The sequence below is a fragment of the Ailuropoda melanoleuca genome, chromosome 2, assembly GCF_002007445.2.
Source record: "Ailuropoda melanoleuca isolate Jingjing chromosome 2, ASM200744v2, whole genome shotgun sequence".
Lineage (NCBI taxonomy): Eukaryota > Metazoa > Chordata > Mammalia > Carnivora > Ursidae > Ailuropoda > Ailuropoda melanoleuca.
The window spans coordinates 11,672,631-11,699,010 of record NC_048219.1 but is presented as its reverse complement, the minus strand read 5'-3'; the positions used below and the strand labels follow the sequence as shown (position 1 = coordinate 11,699,010).

Genomic DNA, 26,380 nt, shown 5'->3' with positions numbered 1-26,380 from the left:
ACATGACTGGCCTCTTTAGATCATTCAAATCACTGTTCGAATGACACCTCCTCAGAGAGATCTTCCATAACCACCCTACTCAAAAATAGCACCCACACCCCACCCCTGAATGCCTTTTTCCTGATGGAGCTTTATTTTTCTTCATAACACCCCCTAGAGTTACCTATTTTTTTTATGTCTAGTCTGTCTTCTCCACTAGAATATAATTTCCGTAAGAGCATAGAAATTCTCCCAAACATAGAACAGTGCCTAACACATAATAGGCACTCAATAAGTATGCACTGAGTAAATGAAAGAACCCAGGATCAACTGTGGCAAAAACAATGGGAAGCGAACCCAGTGACGTCGAGCATTGCCCTGCTCTATCCTGTACATCTCAATTCTGGTATTCTCATCCTTCTTTTTTAACTGAGTTATAATTGACATACAACATAATATTAGTTTTAGGCATACAACATAATGATTTGATATTTGTATACATTGTGAAATGATCACCACAGTAAGTCTAATTAACATCCATCACCATACACAGCTTTAGACTGTTGTTTCTTGTGGTGAGAACTTTCAAGATCTAGTCTCTTAGCAACTTTCAAATAGTATTAGTAACTATAGTCGCTATGCTGTACATTATATCCTGTGACAAACATTATTAATGTTTGTTCCTTTTGACCCCCTTCACCCATTTGGCCCACATCCTATTCCCTGCCTCTGGCAACCATCAGTCTATTTTCTGTATCTAAAAGTTCCATTGTTTGGGGTTTCTTTTTATTTTTTTTATTTTTTTTAAGATTTTATTTATTTATTCGACAGAGATAGAGACAGCCAGTGAGAGAGGGAACTCAAGCAGGGGGAGTGGGAGAGGAAGAAGCAGGCTCATAGCGGAGGGGCCTGATGTGGGGCTCGATCCCATAATGCCGGGATCACACCCTAAGCCGAAGGCAGACGCTTAACCGCTGTGCCACCCAGGTGGGGAATCTTTTTAGATTCCACATATAAGTGAGATCATAGGGTATATGTCTTTCTCTGAATGACTTACTTCACTTAGTATAATGCCCTTGGGGTCCGTTCATATTGCCACAAATGGCAAGATTTCATTCTTTTTATGACTGAATAATATTCCATTGTATACATACACCACATCTTCTTTACCCATTCGCTTGCCAGTGGACACTTAGATAGCTTCCATCTAAGCTACTGGCTATTTGGCTACTGTATATAATGCTGCAGAGAACATGGGGCGCATATATCTTCTCAAGCTAGGGCTTTCATTTTCTTCAGATAACCTGGTATTCTAATCTTATCACTGGTGTTCAGTTACAATTTGGTATTTTAGGAGAGGGAACTTGCAGACTGAAGGGGACAAGTTGGGGACAATTGATGTGGGCATCTGTAAGATGCGGTTGGGGAAAGTCTAGAATTGGCCCTTAATGGGAACCTATAGCTGGTGCAGACAGTCCTAGGATGACAGGTTGTCTATTCTGTCTTATATTTGCTATGTGTACCACCTTTCTGCCAGAGACACCTTGGCTATGTCCTACGACAGTGAGGAAATAGGGAGAGGTGAGCACAAGAGGCAAAGAAGAAAGGAAACAGATATTACTGCATACCTTCTACATGCTGAGCGGGTTCCCACTTACTATCTCACTTAACTCTTGAAACAACAGGTGTTACTCTTCATTTCACAGATATGGAAAATGTAAGGCAAGGTGGGTAGGCATTGTCTGCTGATGCCAAGTAGGCATGCCAGCAGGAAGCAAACTTCAATAGATCACGCAGGCTTTCTCCTCTTGTCAGCCTGTCACTACAGAAAGCCTAGCATGTTTCCTGTGATGACGATCCATCCCTTTGTGGAGTTGCTGATATGTTTGCTTTTCCCCACAGTGGTGTCCTGTGGCCATCCAGGCTCTCCACCTCATGCCCAGATGTCCGGAGACAGCTTTACCGTGGGAGCAGTCGTGCGTTACAGTTGCATCGGCAAGAGGACTCTGGTCGGCAATGCCACCCGTATGTGTGGGCTGGATGGACACTGGACTGGCTCCCTCCCCCACTGCTCAGGTATGGAGCCTGGCATGAGGGAGCAGGATCCAATGGAACCCTTGACTTGGGGGAGATGAACAAGCTCCCAAGGTGTGAGTGTGACAGATGTGGAGGAGGGAAGCCAACCTTTTGGACCCACATCTCATAGGCAGAGACCACAGCTATCAGAGGCCCCAGTCGGATTTCAGCCTTTGGTGGTCTGGGCCCAGCTTCCTTCCCTTGGTCTGCTCTGGCCAAGCCCATGCAACACAGAGATTGCAAAACTAGGGAGAATGCAAGTTTGTGAGGTCCCCCTGTGGCCAGAGTCCTGTCCAGACACTTGTTTCCATAAGTTTCTGGGAAGAGTCCAAGCCTCCCCCTTGTTGGGCCCAGGTCCAAACCCACCCCTGTGTTCTTTCCTTCCTTGTTTGGGACTCCAAGGTCCCAGCCTGCTTCCCTTTCTTTCTTATCACTGCCTCCCCAACTTGTCTTATGTCTAGGCTGCCTAGTGGGATACAGGTCTCCCCTACTGCCCTTATACACCAGTCCCAGCTTTCTCCTATTAATAAATTTATTCTACTATTAATCTCTATGAGGACACTAACAGATGCTATCGAAAAAGCATATTTAAGGAACTGCCAAAGCTCTTATGTCCATATTATCCAAACCAGAAGTTCATAATGTCTTAACAAAATAAAATATTTGAAATTGAATTGTCCCACCAATGACAGAAATCACTAACCCAAAAATTAGTACCCCTAAACTTGGTCTCCTTTGAGATGAGTGTGCCTGGCCCCAGAAGGGATCCCATAAGGTGTGTCAACCCCAAGAAGGCAACTGCTCGTGTAGCTTTATGTTTCTCAGCAAGCCCACCTTGGCATTGATATTAACCCCTATCCCTTCCCATGCCAGGCCCCCTCTAGAGGTAAGAATCCCAACCTCCTCCTATTATACCCGGCTTCTCCTTGATTTGGGACCTCACACACAAGACATGTAGCTCTTCTTGCAGTCTGAGTTCCCAGATAATCTGTCTCCCAAAATTTAGGGCACTGCCAGAATATTGAACCAGATATTGGTTAGGTCTCCCCAGAAAGAAGAAATTCCTCAAATACTGGCTGCTATTTCAAAGGACTGCTGGCTGCCCAGGACAATCTCAGACACATCACTCTATATTACCACCCAGGACTTGGCCCCTCACCTTTATTAATCTCATTAATCACTCCCTTCATGAACTGGGTGGGACTATGTATTAGCCATGGAGACTCCTTTAGCCTGGACTAGAAGAAAGCCTATTAGCCAGGCCCCTAACTTCATTCTGTTTGGACTTCTGATGGAAGTGACTTGGGAGGATGGCATGGAGAAGACAGAGTCCTGTATATGGAAGCCTCCTGAGTTATCCACAGAGCAAGTTCCAGGAAGAAAAGGCATTCCAAAGAGGAATGACGTGCATTTTCCATCCAAATGCCTGTGTAAGCACGCATTTGCCCGATGTCTTCTGTGAATTGTCCCTTTACATAGGTTCTCCCTCTAGACACTTCTCTAGGGCATTGGGCCAGTGGTGTTCTTTTTTTTTTTTAATGTTTTTTTATTATATTATGTTAGTCACCATACAGTACATCCCCGGTTTCCGATGTAAAGTTCGATGATTCATTAGTTGCGTGTAACACCCAATGCACCATGCAATACGTGCCCTCCTTACTACCCATCACCAGTCTATCCCATTCCCCCACCCCCCNCCCCCTCCCCTCTGAAGCCCTCAGTTTGTTTCTCAGAGTCCATAGTCTCTCATGTGTCATTCCCCCTTCTGATTACCCCCCCTTTCTTTATCCCTTTCTTCCCCTGCCGATCTTCCTAGTTCTTATGCTCCATAGATGAGAGAAATCATATGATAGTTGTCTTTCTCTGCTTGACTTATTTCTTAGCATTATCTCCTCCAGTGCCGTCCATGTTGCAGCAAATGTTGAGAATTCGTTCTTTCTGATAGCTGAGTAATATTCCATTGTATATATGGACCACAGCTTCTTAATCCAGTCATCTGTTGAAGGGCATCTCGGCTCCTTCCATGATTTGGCTATTGTGGACAATGCAGCTATGAACATTGGGGTGCATATGGCCCTTCTCTTTACTACGTCTGTATCTTTGGGGTAAACACCCAGTAGTGCAATGGCTGGGTCATAGGGTAGTTCAATTTTTAACTTTTTAAGGGACCTCCACACTGTTTTCCAGAGTGGCTGTACCAACTTGCATTCCCACCAACAATGTAGGAGGGATCCCCTTTCTCCACATCCTCTCCAACAATTGTTGTTTCTTGCCTTGTCTATCTTTGCCATTCTAACTGGCGTAAGGTGGTATCTCAGTGTGGTTTTGATTTGAATTTCCCTGATGGCTAATGATTTTGAACATTTTTTCATGTGTCTGTTAGCCATTTGTATGTCTTCATTGGAAAAGTGTCTGTTCATATCTTCTGCCCATTTTATGATTTGTTTATTTGTTTCTCGTGTATTGAGTTTGAGAAGTTCTTTGTAGATCTTGGATACCAGTCCTTTATCTGTGGTGTCCTTTGCAAATATATTCTCCCATTCCGTGGGCTGTCTCTTAGTTTTTTTGACTGTTTCCTTGGCTGTGCAGAAGCTCTTTATCCTGATAAAGTCCCATAAGTTCATTTTATCTTTTATTTCTCTTGCCTTTGGAGATGTGTCGTGAAAAAGGTTGCTCTGGCCGATGTCATAGAAGTTGTTGCCTATGTTCTCCTCTAGAATTTTGATGGATTCCTGTCTCACATTGAGGTCTTTCATCCATTTGGAGTTTATTTTTGTGTATGGTGTGAGAGAGTGGTCAAGTTTCATTCTTTTGCATGTAGCTGTCCAATTTTCCCAGCACCATTTATTGAAGAGACTGTCTTTTTTCCACCGGATGTTTTTTCCTGCTTTATCAAAGATTAGTTGCCCAAAGAGCCGAGGGTCCATTTCTGGGTTCTCTATTCTGTTCCATTGGTCGATGTGTCTGTTTTTGTGCCAGTACCATGCTGTCTTTGTGATCACAGCTTTGTAGTACAGCTCGAAATCCGGCATTGTGATGCCCCCAGCTTTGTTTTTCCTTTTCAACAATTCCTTGGAGATTCTGGGCCTTTTCTGTTTCCATACAAATTTAAGGACTATTTGTTCCAGTTCTTTGAAAAATGTCCTCGGTATTTTGATCGGGATAGCATTGAAAGTGTAGATTGCTCTGGGTAGCATGGACATTTTAACTATGTTAATTCTTCTGATCCATGAGCATGGAATATTTTTCCATCTTTTTGTGTCTTCTTCAATGTCTTTCAAGAGTGATTTGTAGTTTCTAGAATATAGATCCTTTACCTCTCTGGTTAAGTTGATTCCAAGGTAACGTATGGTTTTTGGTGCTATTGTAAATGGGATGTATTCCCTAATTTCTGTTGCATTTCTATACACGAATAATAGGGCCAGTGGTGTTCTCAAAGCCTATTTCATCTATCTTGGGGATCTTTGTTCTGCATGGGAAAGGGAAGTGCAGAGTACAGGAGAAAGAAGCCAGAAAGAAAGCCTTGACCTCTCCTGCCTGTTAACATGTATAACCCAACCACACAGCCATTCTCCTGGCCCAAGGCACGGAATCCAAAATCTTTTCTCCCACAGTGTAATTTCCCTTCTCTGGAATTGTGTTAGAAGATGCTGGGAAAAAACCTACTTGAAAAATGACCTACCCCAGAAACAATTCTTGTCTGGGATAGAAAACTTAAACCAGAAAACCTCCAAAACCCTTACAACCCTGAGATTTCATAATTTTGTGACTTCCTAAATACCAGTCCTGCATGTGAACAAAAGGACTCTTCTTTGGTCACAGCAAAGGTTAAGGGAGACTAGTAAGAAGCTGACTCTCTGGAAACATGAAAAAGTGAAAAGCAAGAAAGGAACCTTCAGAGGACATGGAGCCCACTCATTATGGGATACGTTGCATTCAGCTGTTTTATACCTGATGGTGACTATTCTGAAGAATAGTTTGCAGTCACTTCTCCCATGTATCCATGAAGGATGACAGACTCTTCAGTGACCAGAATCATGGGCAGAGTTTTGCTGGTGACCTCTGAGGACAGGATTAGAAGGGATTATATTAATACTAAGGCTGAGGAATGAATGAATCTTAAATGCTTTAGATGAGAAACAGAGAGAGGTGAAGAATAAGTGATTAGGAAGTAACGCTAGATGTGCTCTTATGAGTAGAATATAATTCCTCCTTCCTGAAACTTACAGATATCATCATTGGCAACACCGTCGCCTGCCAGTCCTAAGAAATATGCATTCAGAAATCCAGGCTCACATTTCTGAGCCTCCTTCTGTATGGCCATGCACACAGATGATGCATGGCAGGGTATAAGTGTGTGGGCCATCAGAACATGCAGAGATTTCTAGCATTTGAGACATGCTTTGGGTTGTTCGTTGTCCACCTCTGCAATGTCATCATTTGCTGACACAGCTCAGTAGAGGGCCAACAGTTACCCTGTGCCCCCGTGGTTCAATATTCTGTCTCAGACTCGCTTTTATCACCAAAAAAGAGCCCCAAACACTACAGTGAGGACCAATCTGTCAGAATAAGCCCCCAGAACTGGAGACCTCCACCCTCAGGCCTGTTGTTCAGTAGTGCAGCTCCAGCTGAGGTCCCCTAGCCCGTGTGGGAGTTTGTGTGCTCACCATCAGAGCTCTTCAGGGGGACCCAGTGCAGCCCTTTGCATCAGCTACACCCTGGAAAACTCCAAGAGAGAAGAAAATCCAGCCAAGTCTGATGGGCCCTCTTTTCCAAATGTTTGAGTTGAAGGTTGAATGAATCCCCCTTCCTTGGTGGAGAGCAACACAGGATCATATAGTGTTCTCACAGTCTGAGACTAAATGAGAAAAGGAAATCATTCCATGATCAAGAAGAAGAGACAGAAATAGTAAATAGTGGGGTATACATGACTTACACAGTTAATTGCGCCAACAAACTAAATGTGCTTACTCAGATATTACCATTTGATGCCCACACGTATGGCTTCCTAAGGAGATAGTGCCACATCAGATGGCACCCTATCTTCTCATGAAGTTGGCATTTATTCCTTCATTTTCCTCTTCCTTCTTCATGCTTCCCATGGCCTAGACTGATCTTATGATGTCTCCTTCACATCTCTGTATTATGAGGGGTGCTAGCTCCCTCAAGCCTAGACCTTTTGGTTTTGTCTCCTATTCTCTACCCTCCTCCACCTCTTGGGTGGGTCTCTACAATATCAGGACACAGATGACTGCAGAAATGTAGCAGGAGGCAAGGGGCAAAGAAAGAATGGAATGAGAGAATCCAAAACATTTCACCTAGAATTCACCTGTCTTACATACTTGGTGAATAGGGAATCCTCAAGTAAAGGCCCAGGATCCAGATTCAAGCTGTTGAGAAGACAAAAGTACACTAAGGAGTTTAGACTTTAACCCATAGGCTATGGGAAGCCAGTGGAGATGTTTCAGTAGGAAAGAAACAAGATCAGATGGCTGGTGGTTGTTCATTGTCAAGGTTTGAGGATAAAGTAGAAAATGGGTTACAGGGAGGGTTTAGGAGGTAGGGACATTAGGGGAGACACAATAGTCAGGGCAAGAGAATGCTGGGCTTGTGAGTTAAGATGCTGGAACCGGGACAGAGAGGGCAAGGAATAGCAGATATTGTGGAGAAGAGGTAAAAGGAAGAAGGAGATGTGGCCAGCTTAGACCACTGACATCCCACATTGGCACTGGCCACGGAGCAAAGGCCTGATCTCCACCACAGAGCTTTCCCTCTGCTTTCTTCCCTTGCTGTGCAGTCTCCGGTGACTCAACCATGACCTCCGACCTTTGTATTCTCTGACCTCTAGGTAGTAAGGCAGGTAGTGAAGTCCAACTAACTGGGGCAAGACACACAGTCAGTTTCCACCCCCTTTATTCCTGGGACCCAATGCCTCCCCTTAGCAATGGCCCAATATCTCTCTGAGTTCTCCACTGCCAGCTGTTCCATGCTGAAACAACAGGGTTTGTTTGGTTCTGGTCCATAGGAGCCAGCATGGGAATCTGTGGTGACCCGGGGACCCCAGCACACGGCATCCGTTTGGGGGATAGCTTTGCCCCAGGCAGCCTGATGCGCTTCAGCTGTGAAGCTGGCCACACGCTCCGGGGATCGTCTGAGCGGACCTGTCAAGCCAACGGCTCGTGGAGCGGCACGCAGCCTGAGTGTGGAGGTAATGTATGTGACCATTCTGCTTTTCCCCTTTGGCCACCCCAGCTGCTCTTCCCCCATTTTCCTGCTCCCAAGCACCTGCCCTCACGCTCGCAGACAAAATCCACGGCCCCTTTGGAACCCTTGGCCTGAAGGATGGTGGGCAACAGATAGTCCTCATTCATGCTCATTAGTAATCCAAAGATGAACGTATTCCCCACCCTCACCTAAGAGGAGAAGAAACCAGGAGCAACTAAGTTTAGCCCCGTTTATTCACTTATTTCCCATACAGCTTCAACAACTACGTGCCGATTACTGTGGTAGGTACTGGGGACGCAACAGTGCCGAGACGGACACACCTCGCCCCCTTGGAGTTTAGTTTAAGGGAAGAGACTGTTAAACAAGTATCCAAGGTGTCAAAAGAAACACAAATCAGATCTCTCCTTCCCTTCTGAGGGCGAGATGCCCAGACACGAAAGCAGCCTGAGAGGCATTTCAATCCATAGGGTCCTGACGTAGGCCGCAGTTTGCCCTCTGGGCCGTTCTCAGCCCCCCCGGGGGACGCCCACTCTTGTTCTGGTGAATCATGTGCTCCTCTGGCTTCCTAGTGATCTCTTGTGGGAACCCCGGGACTCCAAGCAACGCCCGAGTCATGTTCAGTGACGGCCTGGGCTTCTCCAGCTCCATCGTCTATGAGTGTCGGGAAGGCTACTACGCCACGGGCCTGCTCAGCCGACACTGCTCGGTCAACGGCACCTGGACAGGCAGTGACCCGGAGTGCATAGGTGAGAGCCCAGGCCCTCTGGGCTCTGTGGCAAGTGGTGGCCAAGGTGATCGGGCTCCTCCACGCCAAAGAAGGCTGTCTGTGGGAGACTGGGAAGGCTGGCCGCACTGGGGGGACTCAGCCCCGAGTGACAGGGTCTATTTATTGAGCACATACTGTGTGACCACCACTGAGGTAAGTGTTTGATTTGATTGGCATTTATGTCATTTGATTCCCGCCACAGCCCACTTGACATATGAGATGATTGAGGCTCAGAGAGGTTGGGAATATATATATTTGCTATTCCTCAGGCTTTCTTGTTCTCTTTTACGGCACACTCCCCCTGCTCAGCCTGATTCTCCCTCTTTAAAGCTGCTGCCATCCACCATCTTTGTGGGTTCCTCTCAGCCTTGGACCCATCCCCCACCCACCCTCAGCCTGGCTCCCAAGCCTCGTATAGCCCCACTGCTCCCCTTTCCTGCTTCTCTCAGGGGCAGCCCGAGGCCTTTTTCCTTGGGAAGTAAGTCACTGTGAGTCCCAGATGGAGGGAAATGATAAGATAAAGGAATCTAACAACACAGTCCCTTTCCAAGCCCTAGCCTGTGACATCAGGGCTCCATCTAAATCCCACGTCAAGTTCCCTTCTGTTTCAAGGCCAAAGCTCACCAAACCCCTCCCCCCCTCAATACCCTAACAAAGATAGGACCATTGCAAGGTTACAAGACCCTGCTTCTAAGCCACTGGCCCTGCAGAGGCCTCCTAGGCAGAACAGCAAGTAGTAATATGCGCCCCTCGGTGGACAAATTGTCTTATGAGGTCCAATAACACAGGCTCTTCAGTCTGAAAACTTCCCTCTCGGAGTCCCAGCCTCATTCAGGAGCTAAGCCTTCTGGATACTTCCTCTGAGAGGAGTGGGCTTTGAATAAGGATGGTCTTCGTAACCCAGGTTGCTGGAGGGCATAAGGAGTGTGGGGACCGAGACAGTGGGGATGTGGGAGGGCCTTTGCAGAGAGACTTGGCCAGAGGGACTTTAGGAAGGCCAGTGCCCAACCTGGAGTCTCTTCCCTCCTGGACATATGCAGGGAATACTAGAGAAGGCATTGGAATGCTGGGGAGAAATGAGGTCTGTACCAAGAGTGAACAATGCTTTATCTCCCTTCTCCTAGTCATAAACTGTGGTGACCCTGGGATTCCAGCCAATGGCCTCCGGCTGGGCAATGACTTCAGGTACAACAAAACAGTGACGTTTCAGTGCGTCCCTGGCTACATGATGGAGTCACATAGGGTGTCTGTGCTGAGCTGCACCAAGGACCGGACATGGAATGGTACCAAGCCAGTGTGCAAAGGTGTGTCTAAGGGCTGCACATGTGGACACAGGGCCAAAGAAGATACAAAAGTGAGACATGGGCCTTGAACAGGTAGCAGGGAGGGAGGTGATGAGGCAGAGCCCAATAACATCTTGTCATGGGGGGTGTGAGGTGAGGACTGACCCCTGAACATCTCCAAGGAGGGAGGTAAGGTAAGGCCTGGGCTTTGAGCATCAAGGGAAAGACTGTGCAGACAGAGGAGTGGGTTGTCTCACTTGAGGGCATTGTAAAATGCAAAAGGACCCCAGCTCCCAAACTAAGAGGGGACATTCCTGATTCTCCCTGCTTAGCCCAGACTCCCAGCAGGTGCAGGGTAGCCAGGGACATCAGTGCTGGGGAGTGGGGCCTTGTGTCCTAGGATGGCACCCGAACTCAGTGTGCTTTGGTCTCCCCCTCCCCCAGCTATCATATGCAAGCCACCTCAGCTAATCCCCAATGGGAAAGTGCTGGGATCCGACTTCATGTGGGGCTCAAGCGTGACATATGCCTGCGTGGAGGGGTACCAGTTGTCCCTGCCTGCGGTGCTTACCTGTGAGGGGAATGGATCCTGGACTGGAGAGTTGCCTCAGTGTTTCCGTAAGTTTGCTTATGAACAGGGCCTTTGTGCATCCTATCTGCTGGCTCCTTCCCCTTCCCTCCTCAGAGCTCTGCTACTGGAAGGCCTAAAATAGGTAATACCCTCCCCCAAAATCAGGGAGGGGCTTTGCCAAAGACACTCTTAAAGGGAGTTTAAAGGAAAATAATAAGAATATCCCACTGAGCCCTGGACACCAGGTGGAGTCACACTGGAAAGAAATTAAGCCAGAGATAAGGGAGGTGTTTCTTAACATGAAAGGTTGTTCACTGGATGGGATAGTTCCCAAAGATCTGGAAGGGGCCCATGCTGAAAATGTGCCTGACTTAATGGAAAACAGCCTACAGAGAAAACATTCCTGGGGCACACATGATTTTTTGGTGAAAGAGTTTATTTCTTATCCACCTGGCCTAATTGTGTCCCCAAGAGTCCAAATCCATCCCAGAGCACACTTCCTCACTTATTCTTGTCATACCACATAATTGTACTCTGGAAGATTTTCTCAGTGCCCATGCTTTGCACAAATAGTAGACCTATTTTTTTTCTTTCCACTAGGCATTTATCTAATTCTGTAGAAAACTATCAACATATTCATGATTCAACCCAACGTATTGTTTGGGTACCTCTGAAAATTTGCTTCAATTTGGAAAATTTCAGCAGGAACTGGGACCAGCAGCTCAAACATGGATGCAGGAAAGGCAGCATTTGGTGCATGGTCAGCCCCTCAGGCCTTTGCACACCTCTGGGGAAGCATTAGGAAGGTAGCAAGTCTCAGGGTTGTGTCTGGACTCAGAAATCCTGCTTTTCTTCTTGAGAAATAGCTAAATTGCTTTTGAACAATGAATTATGGCCATCATAAAAAAAAAATGTAAATGTCTCTGAAAATACAAAGAACAAAACGGTCATCTGAACTCTGGCTTCCCGAAGATAACCAGGGTTAAGCTCTTAACTGTGCTTCCACGCCGACCAGAATGCTTTGGACATAGAGGTGTATGATTTTCTGCAAGTGGTATAAAATCATGGTGTGCAGACTAGTCTGTGACTTGTCTTCACTGATAGGCCATCACCACCTTTCTCCATCAACCCATACTGATCTACACATCATCATTTTTAATAGCTTAAAGGACTTCCTTACGGTAGCTACCACAACTGGTTTAATCTTCTCCTACTAGTGATGAATTTAGGTTTTTCCAGTTTAATCACATTAGAAGCAGTCCTGCAATAAATGTTCTTGAAGATAACATTTCTTTACTCTTACGTTAAAGTCCTAGGAGAGACAAAATGCTGAGCCGACGGGCATGCACGCTATACATCTTGACCCATGGTGCCAAACTCTTCTAGAGAGAGTCCCAACTCACACTCCCACCAGCAGTTTCTGAGACTATTTCTTGACTCACTTTCTCATTAACGATGTATTTTGCCAATATCTTTTAATATTTACCAGCCCAAGAAGCTTAAAAATGTATCTCATTGTTTTAATTGGCATCACATTTCTTCTCAGCAAGATGGAGCTGCTCTTTCTTTTTTTAAAAAAAGATTTTTTATTTATTTATTTATTTGACAGAGAGAGAGACAGACAGCAAGCGAGGGAACACAAGCAGGGGGAGTGGGAGAGGAAGAAGCAGGCTTCTAGCGGAGCAGGGAACTGATGTGGGGCTCGATCCCAGGATCCTGGGATCAGGCTCCAAGCCGAAGGCAGATCCTTGACAACTGAGCCACCCAGGCACCCCATGAGCTGCTCTTTCTTTGTCATCCATCTGTACTTGTTCATTGAGCTTCCTCTTCCTAGATTTGGTGACTTCTGATCAAGTTAGCCTTTAACCGAGTTCTGATTAGTTAGTCTAGACTCCCCAGTTCCCACAGAGGCTTCCACCAGCATAACCTGCTGGTCCTGCTTCCATTTTCTTTTTTTCTTTCTTTCTTTTTTTTTTTTTTTAGAATGCATCTTTTTTTTCAGACTTTTTCTTATTAGTTTCATACATAGAATTTAATGATTCATTGGTCTTATATAATACCCAGTGCTCATTACATCACATGCCCTCCTTAATGTCTATCACTCAATTACCCCATTCTCCCACCCCCTTCCTCTCTAGCAGCCCTCAGTTTATTTCCTGTGATTAAGAGTCTCTTATGGTTTGCCTCCCCCTCTGTTTTCACCTTATTTTATTTTTCCTTCCCTTCCCCTATGTTCATTTGTTTCTTTCCACAGTTTGGCTCTTGTGGACATTGCTGCTGTAAACATTGGGGTGCAGGTGCCCCCTTGGACCACTATGTTTGTGTCCTTTGGAGAAATAGCTAATAGTGCAATTGCTGGGTTGTAGGCAGCTCTATTTTTAACTTTTTGAGGAAACTCCATACTATTTTCCAGAGTGGCTGCACCAGCTTGCATTCCCACCAGCAGGGTTTCCCTTTCTCCGCATCCTTACCAACATCTGTTGTTTCCTGAGTTGTTAATTTTAGCCATTCTGACCGGTGTGACGTGGTATCTCACTGTGGTTTTGATTTGCATTTCCCTGATGCCAAGTGATGTTGAACATTTCTTCACGTGTCTGTTCTTTGGAGAAATGTCTGTTCATGTCTTCTGCCCATTTCTTGACTGGATTTTTTTGTTTTTTGGGTGTTGAGTTTGATAAGTTCTTCTTAGATTTTTGGATACTAGCCTGCTTCCATTTTATTCTGTGAACTCATCCGCTGGGAGCCACAGCATGTCAGTTCATCAACAGATAACATTTTGCATTTCACTGGCTTTGTGCTGCCTCCTCCAGGGACGTTTGCACACGTGGTCACATCTGATTCTCACAAGGAGACATCCTGGAAGGCGGGCACAAGTCCCTTCTCGGGTGGCTGGTGGGGAAGATGAGGCTCAGAAAAAGGACCTGACCTAGTAAGTTAGTGACAAAGTCTAGTCTGAAAACAGTCATTTTTCCAGACAATTTTCTCTAAAATTCTTACTCAAATTTACAGCTCGTGTTATCACCACTAGAACTTTTAAGATACGAAAAAAGGGTAGACATAAAATTTAATTTTGCATTTTAGAGTGCTTCAGTCAGTGGAACTGCAAAATCACATATGATCGGCATATGAGGCTCTTTCTTTAAGTAGAGCACATTCATGGAGCGTGGGGACCCCATCCGGCCGCTCCCCACGGCAGCTGGTTTGTTCTGGCAGAACTGCTGCACGAGTGTTTGTGGGAAATCAGTGTGAGCTGCGTGTGCTTTCTGACCAGCACGACCCAAGTGTGCTGGTGGCCCCGTGGGCCTGCTCCCGCCACACCGCACACCACCGGCTGTCTTACACACCATCTCTGGTCTTGAGATCTGTTTAAAAGTATATTTGTTCTAAGAATAAAAACACAGGTAGAATCCCTTTATGCTTATTTTCAAGGCATCAAAATCATATTTGCAGTCAGCCCCCTTTAAAACACAGGCCTGTCTCTGTAATGTCCCAAGGAAGTAAGCATTTTTAGGAAACCATGTGCGCAAACACATAAGACACTGAGTGGAAGGGACCGAAGAGGGGCCTGTGTTTATTCTGTTTGCTGTCACAGGATTTAAATTCGGTAATCATTCATTAGGGAATCTCCCTGAGGACCTCAGTGAAATGGGCACATTCATACCTACTGCAGGATAAATGCACACCCTTTGGAAAGACATTCGGCAGTATACAGCAAGAGCTACAAACATGCTCACATATACTAAGTCCACTCCTAGAGAATCTCTGTAAGAAAACATTACCAGGGAAAGAAGAGCCACATCTAGTGGTATAATCATTTTAAAAATGCCTAATATAAAGGCTATGATGAACTCTAATTACGCTACAACCTCTCATGGCAAAATTATGCTGCCAATAAGTGATCATGGTGTCATAAAAGTGGAAAATGTTTACAGGCTAGTAAGTGACAAAGCAAGGTTTGCAACACTGGGACATGGGGTTCGTAGCCACACACAAGTTTACACACAACTGAGCAGACTAGAAGGGAACGAGCATGAAAATGGAAAAAAGTTTTGGGTAGTGAGCTGTAGTTTACTTTTTCCCAGTTTAGCTTCCTATAACGTTGCTTCATTACTTGGGTGATTAATAACAAGCATTTGGAATATGGGAAGGAGAGGACGCACACAACAGCAGGTGTGTGAGGCAGGTGTGACCCTTGACTCAGGGCTGCCCCTATTGGTAGAGTTCAAGTGGCACTGGGAGGAAAGCCAGCCTGGGGTGGCAGACGGGTCTCTAGAAAGCAACTCGGACCTGCCTTTCTCCCTCTGTCTTCCCAGCCGTGTTCTGCGGAGATCCTGGCGTCCCAGCCCGTGGCAGGAGAGAGGACCGAGGCTTCTCCTACAGGTCGTCCGTCTCCTTCTCCTGCCAGCCCCCTCTGGTGCTGGTGGGCTCTCCTCGAAGGTTTTGCCAGTCAGATGGGACGTGGAGTGGCACCCAGCCCAGCTGCATAGGTGAGAGGTGGTCTGGGGAAGAGCATCCCCAGCTGGTGGGCATCCTTGCAGGCCCGAGCTTTTTAGAGCAGGGTGTGAAATTGAAAGGGCCAGTGAATGTGCTTCCAGGAATCACATAGTCGGCCCAGGGGTATGACTCGGATGGAGATACTAACAGGTGGGGGAGGCAGGATTGGCTCCGTTTTTGCCTCCTACACCTGCCGGAGTGTAGTGGAGGCGATGAGAGCTTCACTGACCGTGTGGTCTGTTTCCCTGTTTTGCAATCTAGACCCAACACTGACCATGTGTGCAGACCCCGGCATGCCGCAGTTCGGGATACAGAACAATTCCCAGGGATACCAGGTAATGAGGTCAGCCAGTATCAGGCCTTCCTGCCCCAGTCCCTTCCCAGCACTGTCAGCCTCAGAGGACTCGGGGATCTTCCTTGGGACAGCACCCGGGGGGAACAAGACCTTGGGAGCTGGAGACAAAAAGTGTGCTGCGTCTTTGAACCATGCCACATGGGAGCACACTGCAGAAACAGAGGCACTGACAGCAATCCAAGAAACTGAGGCAGAAGAGATTCTCACGTAGTGACATACACACTCCCCAGCAGCCCCCTGTGGTTGGGGTGGGCAGTTGTGGAAAGACAGGAATGAGTGGGATAGACAACCTTCCATCCGCGTGGCACCTACACGCTTCCCGTAGACACAGGGCTCAAAGCGGCAGGAACAAGCAGGTGCCACGGGCGGCAGGCTCCGTGGACACATCTCAGAAAGAGCTTCAGGAGGAGGAAGGGATTTGGACAGCCTTGGGTGGGACCCTCGGAACGGAGAACAGGAAGCAGTAAAGTGTGGGTGTGGTCACGACAGGACAACTACCCGGAGCCTGAGATGCGCCCAGGAGAACTGGCACGTGGAGACCCAGCCAAGGAATGGGACTTGCTCACTCAATCTGTGCTTGTGTAACAAATATTTACCGCCATAAACTTTCTAGGTGCCAGGAATACAGTGGGAACAAGACAGGCTAGGTGCCCATTCTAAGCAGGTCCCCGGCTGGTGACAGTAAACAGGATAACTTCTGACAGCAATAAGCCCTGCCCACCATCTAGTACCAGGGGGCTGTGACGGGGTGGGCTGCTATTTCAGGAAGCGTGGTGAGGGAAGTTGAGCTGTGGCCTCCGGGTTGAGAAGAGCCAGCCCTGCGCTAAGCTGGGTGGGCATCCCTGGCAGAGGGAGCGGCCAGTGCAAAGAGGCACCAAAGTGGGGGAGCACTTAGCAGATTGGAGGAGGGGAAAGCAGGCGAGCCAGCGAGTCCAGAGCGGTGTGAGAGGAGGACATGTAGCCAGAGAGTGAGGCGAGGTTTGAATACAACTGGGCACTGTCTTGTAAAGTTAAATATTCTCACACATCCTAGACCCCAAAAGCTCCATTCCTGGAAACTAACCCCAGAGATACCCTTGCACATGTTACCGAGATCTGAGAAAAATTGTAAAGTCGCAGCAGTGAGAATGAGGGCAGGACAGCTCTACACCACGTGGGCGAATCTTAGAACATCTATAGAAACATGCTACTTCTATGAAGATTAAACTAGGAAGGACATATGATTAGACATGTATGTGCATATGTGTGATGGTATTATTTTTTAACAATGCAAGGAAATTAAAAACACAAAATTCAAGATAGTGGTTACTGCTGAGGGGGAGCCGAGGAACGGGGCAGGGAAGGAGGACGCAGAGAGTGATAACTCCGCCGCTAGCGTTCTAGCCCTGAAGTGCTGGGCTCAACTTAATGTGTCCAGTTTCTTATAATAATTCATTTCCATGTACTTTCCATATATTCTTTTGCATGCATCCAATATCACATAATATTTTTTAAAAGAGAAAGCAATGGGCCAGGTCACCTAGGGCCGTTGAGGCCATGGTAAGCATTTTGGATTTTATTCTCAATGTCACAGGAAACCATTTGAAGGGGACTCTAATCCATCATTTGAACGCTGCAGAGAGAGTGAATAATGGGGGGTTAGGACAGAGGCCCCCAGAGAAGTAGGACACTGTTGTGGCTCGGCGGGGAGGATGTGGTAGTGACGGTGACACGGAGAGAGGTGAAGGGGTCAGGATGGACTGTGGAGGCAGAACCAAGAGGACTCGTTGATGGATTGGAGGGAGGGGTTGAAGCAAAGGGAAGAATCAAGACTGACTTGAAGGTTTTGATCTGCACACCTGGACGGACAGAGGTGCCGTTGCTGAATGAGAGGATGAAATTCGAGACGAAGCGGTCAGGCCTGGAGGAAGGGAGTGGAAGCCGAGAGTTTCAGTTGGCATTGGAGTTTTGGTCCCATAGGGACTAGGGACACATGAGTGTTCTGAGCTGGGAAACAGGACATCTGAGTTGCAGCTTAGGAAGAGGGCAGAGAGCAGAGGGAGAGATGGAGCCCGTGGTTGCAGGGGTGTTGCGTGGGACAGTGAAGGCTGGTGGACAGGGTGGGGGTGGGGGGGACAACTGAGCAGAAGCAGAGATGGCAGCAGGGTGGTAATTCTGCCCAACAGATGCTCACTAAGCAAGTGCCAGGTTCTACAGCAGAGCTATCTATAAAGAGGACAAGTCTCCCTTCCTTAAAGAATGTGTAGATTCGTTGAAGAGACACACACAAGTCATAATTGTGTGTTGTGCAGTGCTTCCCATTTTATAAAATGCTTTCAAATCCATCACCGCATTTGAGTGTCACAACACTGTGCTGTAGGCATGGCAGGGCTGGCGGTCCCACGCTCTGCACCGGAAGACTCAGACTTAGAGTTCCCGGCAGACTGTCATCCAGTGAGCAAATGTAGAAGCTGGAACTCAGACCAGGGTCTTCTGATTGAGTCAGGCATCTGTCCGCCACAGCAGAGCATGCTACGTCTAAGAGCATTGCTCTGGGTCCGGGGCTTGGGTAAGAGCTGGTGGAAGAGGCATAATGGCTGCCTCCAAGGGCAAATGCTATTTAACCAGGCAGAGAAGTGGACGAAGGATGTTGCAGGTGCAGGCAAGGGTGTGGGTAGGAGCTGGGTGATGGGAAAGTGAGTAGTCAAGTGACAGGGTATGATGCATCGCTGGATAGAAAGGGTTGAAGGAAGCTTCCGCCCTCCCCACAGGTTGGAAGCACAGTGCTCTTCCGTTGCCAGAAAGGTTACCTGCTTCAGGGCTCCACCACCAGGACCTGCCTCCCCAACCTGACCTGGAGCGGAACCCCACCCGACTGTGTCCGTAAGTGCAGACTTCACCTGCATCCCCAGACAGTTCCTCTCGGCAACACAGTATCTCCCCCAGCTGGGCACCCGGGACATGCTCAAATGCTCTGAATGACAGGGAGCTCTGACTTCTCCCTGGGACCAATACTGCTTTCTTTGTAGTCCTTATCCCTTGGGGCCTCATGGTAGCCATTTCCACACAAAAGCATTTCTGATATTTGAAAGCAATTCCTATGCCTTAGCAAAAAAGAAAGAACTTTCCAGTGCAGCAAAAACTAACTGCTACAAGGTCAGCCCTCAGGATGAAAGATTTCAGGCTTTTGACCATAATTACTCCTCTTCCCCCAGGAAGAGTACTGCAGGCACCCAGGGGGGACTAAGCCAGGATCCATATCATGTCCATCCTGGCTGTACATCTAGACATCAAGGCTGAGGTTGGAGGGGAGGTTTGGGGAGGGGATGCTGGACATGAAAGGGGCCTAGAGGAGAAAGGAAGGAGATATTCCATGTAGGAATGGGAATAGTCAAAAGGCCTCCTAAAGACCCTAATCCCCCCAGGTCCAACACTGTCTTTCCTTTCATCCAGCCCACCACTGCAAGCAGCCAGAGACACCATCCCATGCCAACGTTGGGGCCCTGGACTTGCCGTCCATGGGCTACACACTCCTCTACTCCTGCCAGGAGGGCTTCTCCCTCAAGGGTGGCTCCGAGCACCGCACCTGCAAAGCCGATGGCAGCTGGACAGGCAAACCACCCATCTGCCTGGGTGAGTGCGCCCACTCGGCAAACCTCTCCAGGGTGGGAGGCCACGGGTGACAGCTGAGCTTGAGTAGAAGACAGCAAGAGAGAAGGAAGAAATAGGATTTGCAGAAGCTGGATCCTGCTTCTGAGTTTCTGAGGCATTGAGCCTCTAGGAGATGAAACCGGAGCAGTCCGAAGGGGCACATAGTGAGGCCATCCCAAGTTTTATTTTGTTACCTTCTGCCTGGGCTAAAGAGTTATTTATTTATTTATTTATTTATTTATTTATTTATTTATTATTTGAGAGAGAGTATATGTGTGCATGGTCTCTCTCCTCTCTCTCTCTTTCTCTATCTCTCTCTCTCAAAAAAAAAAAAAAGTAGACTTACCTTAAAAAAAAAAAAGAATTGTTTTGTAGCCTAACATATGATCTATCCTGGAAAATGTTCCATGGGCACTTGAGAAGAATGTGTATTCAGCTGCTGTTGGGTGGAATGTTCTGTAAGTGTCCATTAAATCCAACTGATCTACTGTGTAGGTTAGGCCCAGTGTTTCCTTATTGATTTGCTGTCTGGATGATTGATCTGTGGTTGAAAGGAAGGTATTGAAGTCCCAACTGTTACTGTGTTGCTGTCTATTTCTCTGCCCAGATCTGTTCATGTTTGCTTTATATTTAGGTGTGCTGATGTTGGGTGATAAATATTTAGAATTGTTATATCCTCATGAAGAATTAACCGCTTCTCATTATCTAATGACCTTCTTTGTCTCTTGTTATAGTTTTTGGCTTAAAGCCTATTTTGTCTGATGTAAACATAGCTTCCCCTGCTCTCTGTTGGTTTCCATTTGCATAGAATATCTTTTTCCTTCACTTTGCCTTCTGCTCTATGTCCTTAGAACTGAAGTCAGTCTCTCATAGGCAGCATATTCATTGGGTCTGGTTTTTTTGTTTGTTTGTTGCTTTGTTTTGTACATTCAGCCACTCTCTCTGTTTGGGTTGGAGAATTTAGTCCATTTACATTTAAAGTAGTTTTTGATAAGTACAGACTTCCTATTGCCATTTTCTTAATTGTTTTTCTGGCTGCTTTGTAGTTCCTTTTTTCCTTACTCTCTTCCTTTGGGATTTGACGAGTTTCTGTAGTGATATGTTTTGATTCCTTTCTCTTTACTTTTTGTGCATCCACTAAAGCTTTTGTCTTGTGTTTACCATGAGGCTTACATAAAACATCTTATAGTTATGACAGTCTTTTTAAAGCCAATAACAACTTGGGTGCCTGGGTGGCTCAGTCAGTTAAGTGCCTGACTGTTAGTCTTGGCTCAGATCTTGGCTCAGGTCTTGATCTCAGGGTCATGAGTTCAAGCCCTGTACTGGGCTCCGTGCTGGGCATGGAGCCTATTTAAAAATAATAGATAAATAATAAGTAAATAAAGCAAATAACTCTGAGTGCATGCAAAAGCTCTACATTTTTACACTCCCTTCCTACATTTTATGTTTTTGATGTAATAGTTGACATCTTTTAATTCCATGTATTCCTTAACAAATTATTGCAGTTCTAGTTTGGGGTTGGGTTTTTTTTAATTAGGCTCCACACCCAGCATGGAGCCCAATGCAAGGCTTGAACTCATGACCCTAAGATCAAGAACTGAGTGGAGATCAAGAGTCAGATGCTTAACCAGCTGAGCCACCCAGCTGCCCCTGCAGTTGTAGTTTTTTTTAACACTTTTGTCTTTAATCTTTATACTAGAGTTATAACTGATTCACCGATCACAATTACAATATTAGAGTATTCTGAATTTAACCATCTATTCATCTATATCAGTGAGTTTTATAGTTTCATACGTTTTTATATTTAGATCCTTTCTTCTGCTTGAACTGCTGCTGTTGAATGTGTGTAGCTGTACACTCAGTGTGTCCATGGCAGGAGGGGAATTTGGGAGCCTCCTCTGTCACCATCTTGGTCCAGAGTCTCTTCAAGAGCTCTTTATATATCTAGAATATAAGACTCTTACCAGATACAAGATTTGCACATATTTTCTCCCATTTTATGGATTGTCTTTCACTTTCTTTTTTTTTTAATTTACAAGTACTTTCTCCTTTATGTCGCTCATCACCTAAAATAAAATTAGACCGTCACATTTCAAGCTCCATTTAGTCCTGTGTTAAATTTTTTTTTCAAATTTTTTTACAGCCTTATTGAGATGTAATTGATATATAAAAATGCACATATTTAATGTATACAACTTGATGAGTTTGGATCTTTTCACCTTCTTTTGGTATCCTTTTAAGCACAAAAGTCTTTCATATTAATGAACTCCAATTTATATTTTCTTTATTCATGCTTTCACATCATACCTAAGAAACCATTGCCAAATCCAGGGTCATGAAAACTTATGTCTGTGGTTTTTTTTCTAAGAGTTTTATAGTTTTAGCTCCCAAATTTAGGTCTTTTGTTCATTTTGGGGGTGGGGGGTTGGGGGAAGTTGTTTGGGGTCCAAATTCATTCTTTTGCATGTGGATGTCTAGTTGTCCCAGCTCCATTTGTTGGAAGACTATTCTTCACTGTTCTTCATTGAATTTTCTTGGCACCGTTGTCAAAGATCTTCTGACCGTAAATATGTGAGCTTATGTCTGGATCCTCAGCTTTATCCACTGATCTGTACGACTGCCTCTGTGACATCACCACAGTTCTGATTACAATAGCTTTGTAATAAGTTTTGAAGCTGGAAAGCATACATCCTCCTTTTCTTCCTTTTCAAGATTGTTTTGGCTTTTCTGGGCCCCTTTTATTTCTATATGAACTTTAGGATTGGATTGTGAAATTCTGCAAAACAGCTGGGATTTTGACAGGGATTGCAGTAAATCTGTAGGTCAGTCTGGGGAGTGTTGCCATTGGAACAGTATTAAGTCTTCCAGTCCATGAGCCTGGGATGTCTTTCCATTTAGTTAGATCTTTAATTCCTTCTAACGATGGTTTGTCATTTTCACTCTACACGTCTTGCACTTCCTTGGTCACATTTAGTCAAATTTTATTGTTTTTGATGCTATTATGTACTTGTGTATAAAAATACAAAATGCTTTAGATGAAGTTGAATTTCAACTCAGCCCCTTACTGTGCGATCTTTGGCAAGCCTCTTCACTTCTCTGCCTCTTAACGAGTTTCTCTTCTATAAAATGGAGACAGTAATCTGGACCTCACAGTTTTGAGAGCAGGAGTAAATGAAATAATGTGAATAACATGGCCTAGCACAGCTCCTGGCCCATAAGCTTTCTCCCTCTTACTCCCTTCATCTCATAAAACCTAAGACAATAATTTTCATCATACAAGTACTTGACTGAGTCACTGTGGGAAATTTCTCCACAACCTTCTGTACATAAGCTGCCCTCTGGAGTCGGAAAGATGGTGCTCAAACTCTAGCCTCCTCAAGGAGATAGTAGGGAGAGTCTGCCCCTCCTTGGTGACGAGGCAGTTATTTCCGTTGTTTCTGTGCAAAAGAAGAGAAGACATGAACTCTGGCCGACTGTCACCTAATGTTCATAACTTCATTTATCAGCAGAGGCCTGTGAGGTATGTCTCAGTATTTTCCCATGTTTCCAATGAGGCAATAGATACCCTGGGGGATAAAGTGACTGGTCCAGGTCACACATCATGAAGCAGCACTGCTGGGGCCTGAACGCTCAGGCCCAGAGCCTGGGACTTTGCCTGTGAGGGCTTCTCGGTCTTTTTGCTCCCCACACACAGTGCCTGATTGAATTCAGCTGCAGACTGATGTGTATAGAAACTGCTGTGAAAGGGGTGACAGCCTCAGGCCACGGGCCGCTACTAGTAGCCTCCATTACCTTTTATGATCTCTGAAATTGCTTACAGAATCATCAGCACGCCAGTGGTGAAAGTAATGGTGGACACAATGATCAGAAGGAGACCCAAGACCAGGGCCCGGATGTTCAGGCACTTGGAGGCAGAGACATAGGCCAGGGACCCAGTCACGTCGCCTGCCATCTTCCGCTCCCTAGGCTTCACAGAGTAGGCGAATGCCAGGAAGCCCAGACTGTGCTGAACAGGAACCGGATGATGTGATCAGACATGGAGGTCTTTCTGTAGATGTTGATCGTGGTGGTTGCCAGAGGAGCCAAGCCCTGGGGCACCCCAAGTACAGCCCCCTCGTGCTCCTCGAGCATCTCCTAGGTTGGGAGGGATGCTGGTGTGGACACCAGAGAATTGTGGTTCGTGGTGTGAGACGGAGCAGCTGTTGCAGGCTTCTCAGTCTTAATATCATCACTCCAAGGGAAGGGACCATGCCACTCAACTCCCAACCAGGCCTCGAAGAGTTCACTTTTGATTGGTGGAAGGTCCTCCTTTGTGCCAGGCATCTGGGAGGAAAGCAGAGTCCGGGACAGGGCTTTTTAACCTAGAGTCATCAATAAGGGCATTCGGTAGATCTAGGTACAAGGGTGGCAAAAGAGACAGCTTTGTTTTCCTTTATCTCTTACTGAAATTTAGCACCTCCTTTAAGTTGAAATGTAGACACAAGCCCACAGCAGTGTTAACGATACCTGTGACTTTGTCACCAATAAAAATTGCCGAGATTTTCATATTATATTTACAATTGTTACTGATATCATGAAATATTGCTTATGCTCCTGGCTACTTCAAGGATATGGTAGTGACTGGACCTGCTACTAGATCCTGTTATTTAATGCAGTAAGAAAGAATCCCATATCTACCTGCATCCTAATTCTTTAACATGTCAATGACTATAGTCGATAAAATGGATTTCCTTTTCACTCTCTCTGTTTTATTATTCCGAGAGGGGTGGGTCAGTAGCATCACAAAACCATCAAAGTATCTACTCCCAAACTAAGAGGATAAGTCTAAAGCAAGATCTCACAGAACCCATTGACCTAGTTTCAGAGAGGTGGCCATTATTTTTTCCAATAGAGTGGAGACCAGGGGCTGAACCTGTGTTCTTCCATTCTCTTTCCCCAGCAGAGGTCCGGCCTAGTGGGAGACCCATCAACACTGCCCGGGAGCCACCACTCACCCAAGCTTCTGGTAGGTATGATCCAGATCTTCAGTTCAAGAAACTGGTGTGGATTCCTTTACCTACTTACCCAGAAACATGCACATGACTTTCTGAGTACTCAGTGAAAGGGTATGAAAGCTGTCTACAGAGCCAAACAGATTCCTCCACCCACTACCCACCCCTGACAAATGGCAGGAGGAAGTGAGCCTGAAGGAAACAGAAACCTCATCCAGAAGAGTCCAAAGCCTTCCAGAAACACATCCAGAGCTTCGAGCTCTGGAGCCATTGTTTACCACAGTCCCCCAGCACAGGACTGGACAGTGTGTAGTCATACAGACACAGAAACCCAGGTCCTGCCCAGGGAACTTCCTGGAAATTGTTACTTTTTTAACACAGGTATTGTTTCTTTCAAAATGCAATGTCCAGACCTGGGCACATAACTACAGGTGTGGCCCAACCAATGCAAAATTATTATAGACTGTCATATCTTTTTTTGAACTTTATGCTTTTATTTACCACATTAGCATGTGTGTTATATAAGAAGGAAACTAGAGTTGGCAACATATTCAGTTCAAGTTCCATTTTGGATCACAAGAGGACCAGAGCACTCCACCATCCTCTCCCGCGTTAAGCTTTGGGGAAAACAATCTCAGTGAGTGAACTGGAATCAGCCACCAGGTGGCCTCAGTCCCTCTCACATCTGTCTCTCAATTCCTCCAGTTCCTGGGGATGTTTTTGCCAAGAACTCCCTATGGAAAGGGGCCTATGAGTACCAGGGGAAGAAGCAGCCGGCCATGCTCAGAGTGACTGGATTCCAGGTTGTCAACAGCAAGGTCAATGCCACCATGATTGACCACAGTGGCGTGGAGGTGCACTTGGCTGGTAAGGAGCAGACCACCCCTCTGAAAGCCCTGGTGTGGTAGGCATGGGCAGTGGGCGGGCACACGCCCTCTAGAAGGACAAGCCGACTGTCACTGGAACCTCATGTCCTGGGGGAGGGACTTGTCTGATGGGCAGGAGGAAGAGAAAGTGTCTGTTCATCTTTGTTTGCATGATAAAATCACCAGGGACTAAAAGGAAATGGTTAGATGACAAACATTAATAACTTGAACAGAAAAAGACTTAAAGAGAAAAGAGACTGAAATCCCTAAAACAGAACCAAAAATAGGGACAGAAAATTCCCAGAAGCCAAAATACAGTCAATTAACAAAAGAAAAAATATTTTTCAGTAGTAATCCAAAAGCTAAAAATAAACAGAAAATGTCATTTTCCACTTATGCACTAAGATTTTTTTTTAAGTGATAAACGTTAATGCTGGTTAAGGTCCAGTGAAGGCACTGATGCACTTGATGGTCAAAGTGTCAAATAATACAGTTCTAGAAAACACTTTGGCAGTTTGTGTCAAGATCTCTGAAAATTATTGAACCCATTTAATTATATTTCTAAGAATGTTTATCACAAAAAATAGCTATGGAGGAAGTCAAACGTTCCTGAATAAAGGATGTTCACATTACAGCTATTTGTATTACATAAAAACTGGAAAGAGAAAATTGTCCAAAAATAACAAAATGGATATATTAATTACAATACATCTGATAGATAAAATAGTATGTCCACTTGGGGGCAAATGGACCTACCATAGTGCATTTATAATGTGACTCCAGTTTTTAAAGGAAATATTATATTCATAAGAAAGAAAATTGGGGGGTGACTGTGGCTCAGTCGGTTAAGCGTCTGCCTTCGGCTCAGGTCATGATCCTAAGGTCCTGGGACTGAGCCCCGCATCAGGCTCCCTGCTCAGCAGGGAGTCTGCTTCCCCCTGTCCCTCTGCAGCTCCCCCCACTCATGCACTCTCTCTCTCGAATAAATAAAATCTTAAAAAAAAAAAAAAAAAGAAATTTGGAAATAATTCCACCAAAAGATTAACAGTGACTATTTCTTAGTGATATCAGAAATGGCTTCTTTTTTCTTCCTGCATCTCTGCATTTCCCAAAATTTCCCCAATTTTCAATCTTTTTATAATCA

The 26,380-nt window shown here is 45.8% G+C and overlaps 1 protein-coding gene across 1 annotated transcript in view; it reads left to right on the top strand.

Annotated features, from left to right (window-relative positions):
* The window catches only part of CSMD2 (CUB and Sushi multiple domains 2), a 590,718-nt gene that overhangs the window by 547,351 nt on the left and 16,987 nt on the right, over positions 1-26,380 (top strand). The window contains exons 56-66 of the mRNA XM_034645185.1: positions 1,882-2,055; positions 8,081-8,263; positions 8,850-9,026; positions 10,171-10,350; positions 10,774-10,947; positions 15,214-15,387; positions 15,656-15,729; positions 18,500-18,611; positions 19,182-19,361; positions 24,322-24,384; positions 25,076-25,274. Of these exons, the coding sequence (XP_034501076.1) occupies positions 1,882-2,055; positions 8,081-8,263; positions 8,850-9,026; positions 10,171-10,350; positions 10,774-10,947; positions 15,214-15,387; positions 15,656-15,729; positions 18,500-18,611; positions 19,182-19,361; positions 24,322-24,384; positions 25,076-25,274 (1,690 nt within the window). The remainder of the gene's footprint in view (positions 1-1,881; positions 2,056-8,080; positions 8,264-8,849; positions 9,027-10,170; positions 10,351-10,773; positions 10,948-15,213; positions 15,388-15,655; positions 15,730-18,499; positions 18,612-19,181; positions 19,362-24,321; positions 24,385-25,075; positions 25,275-26,380) is intronic.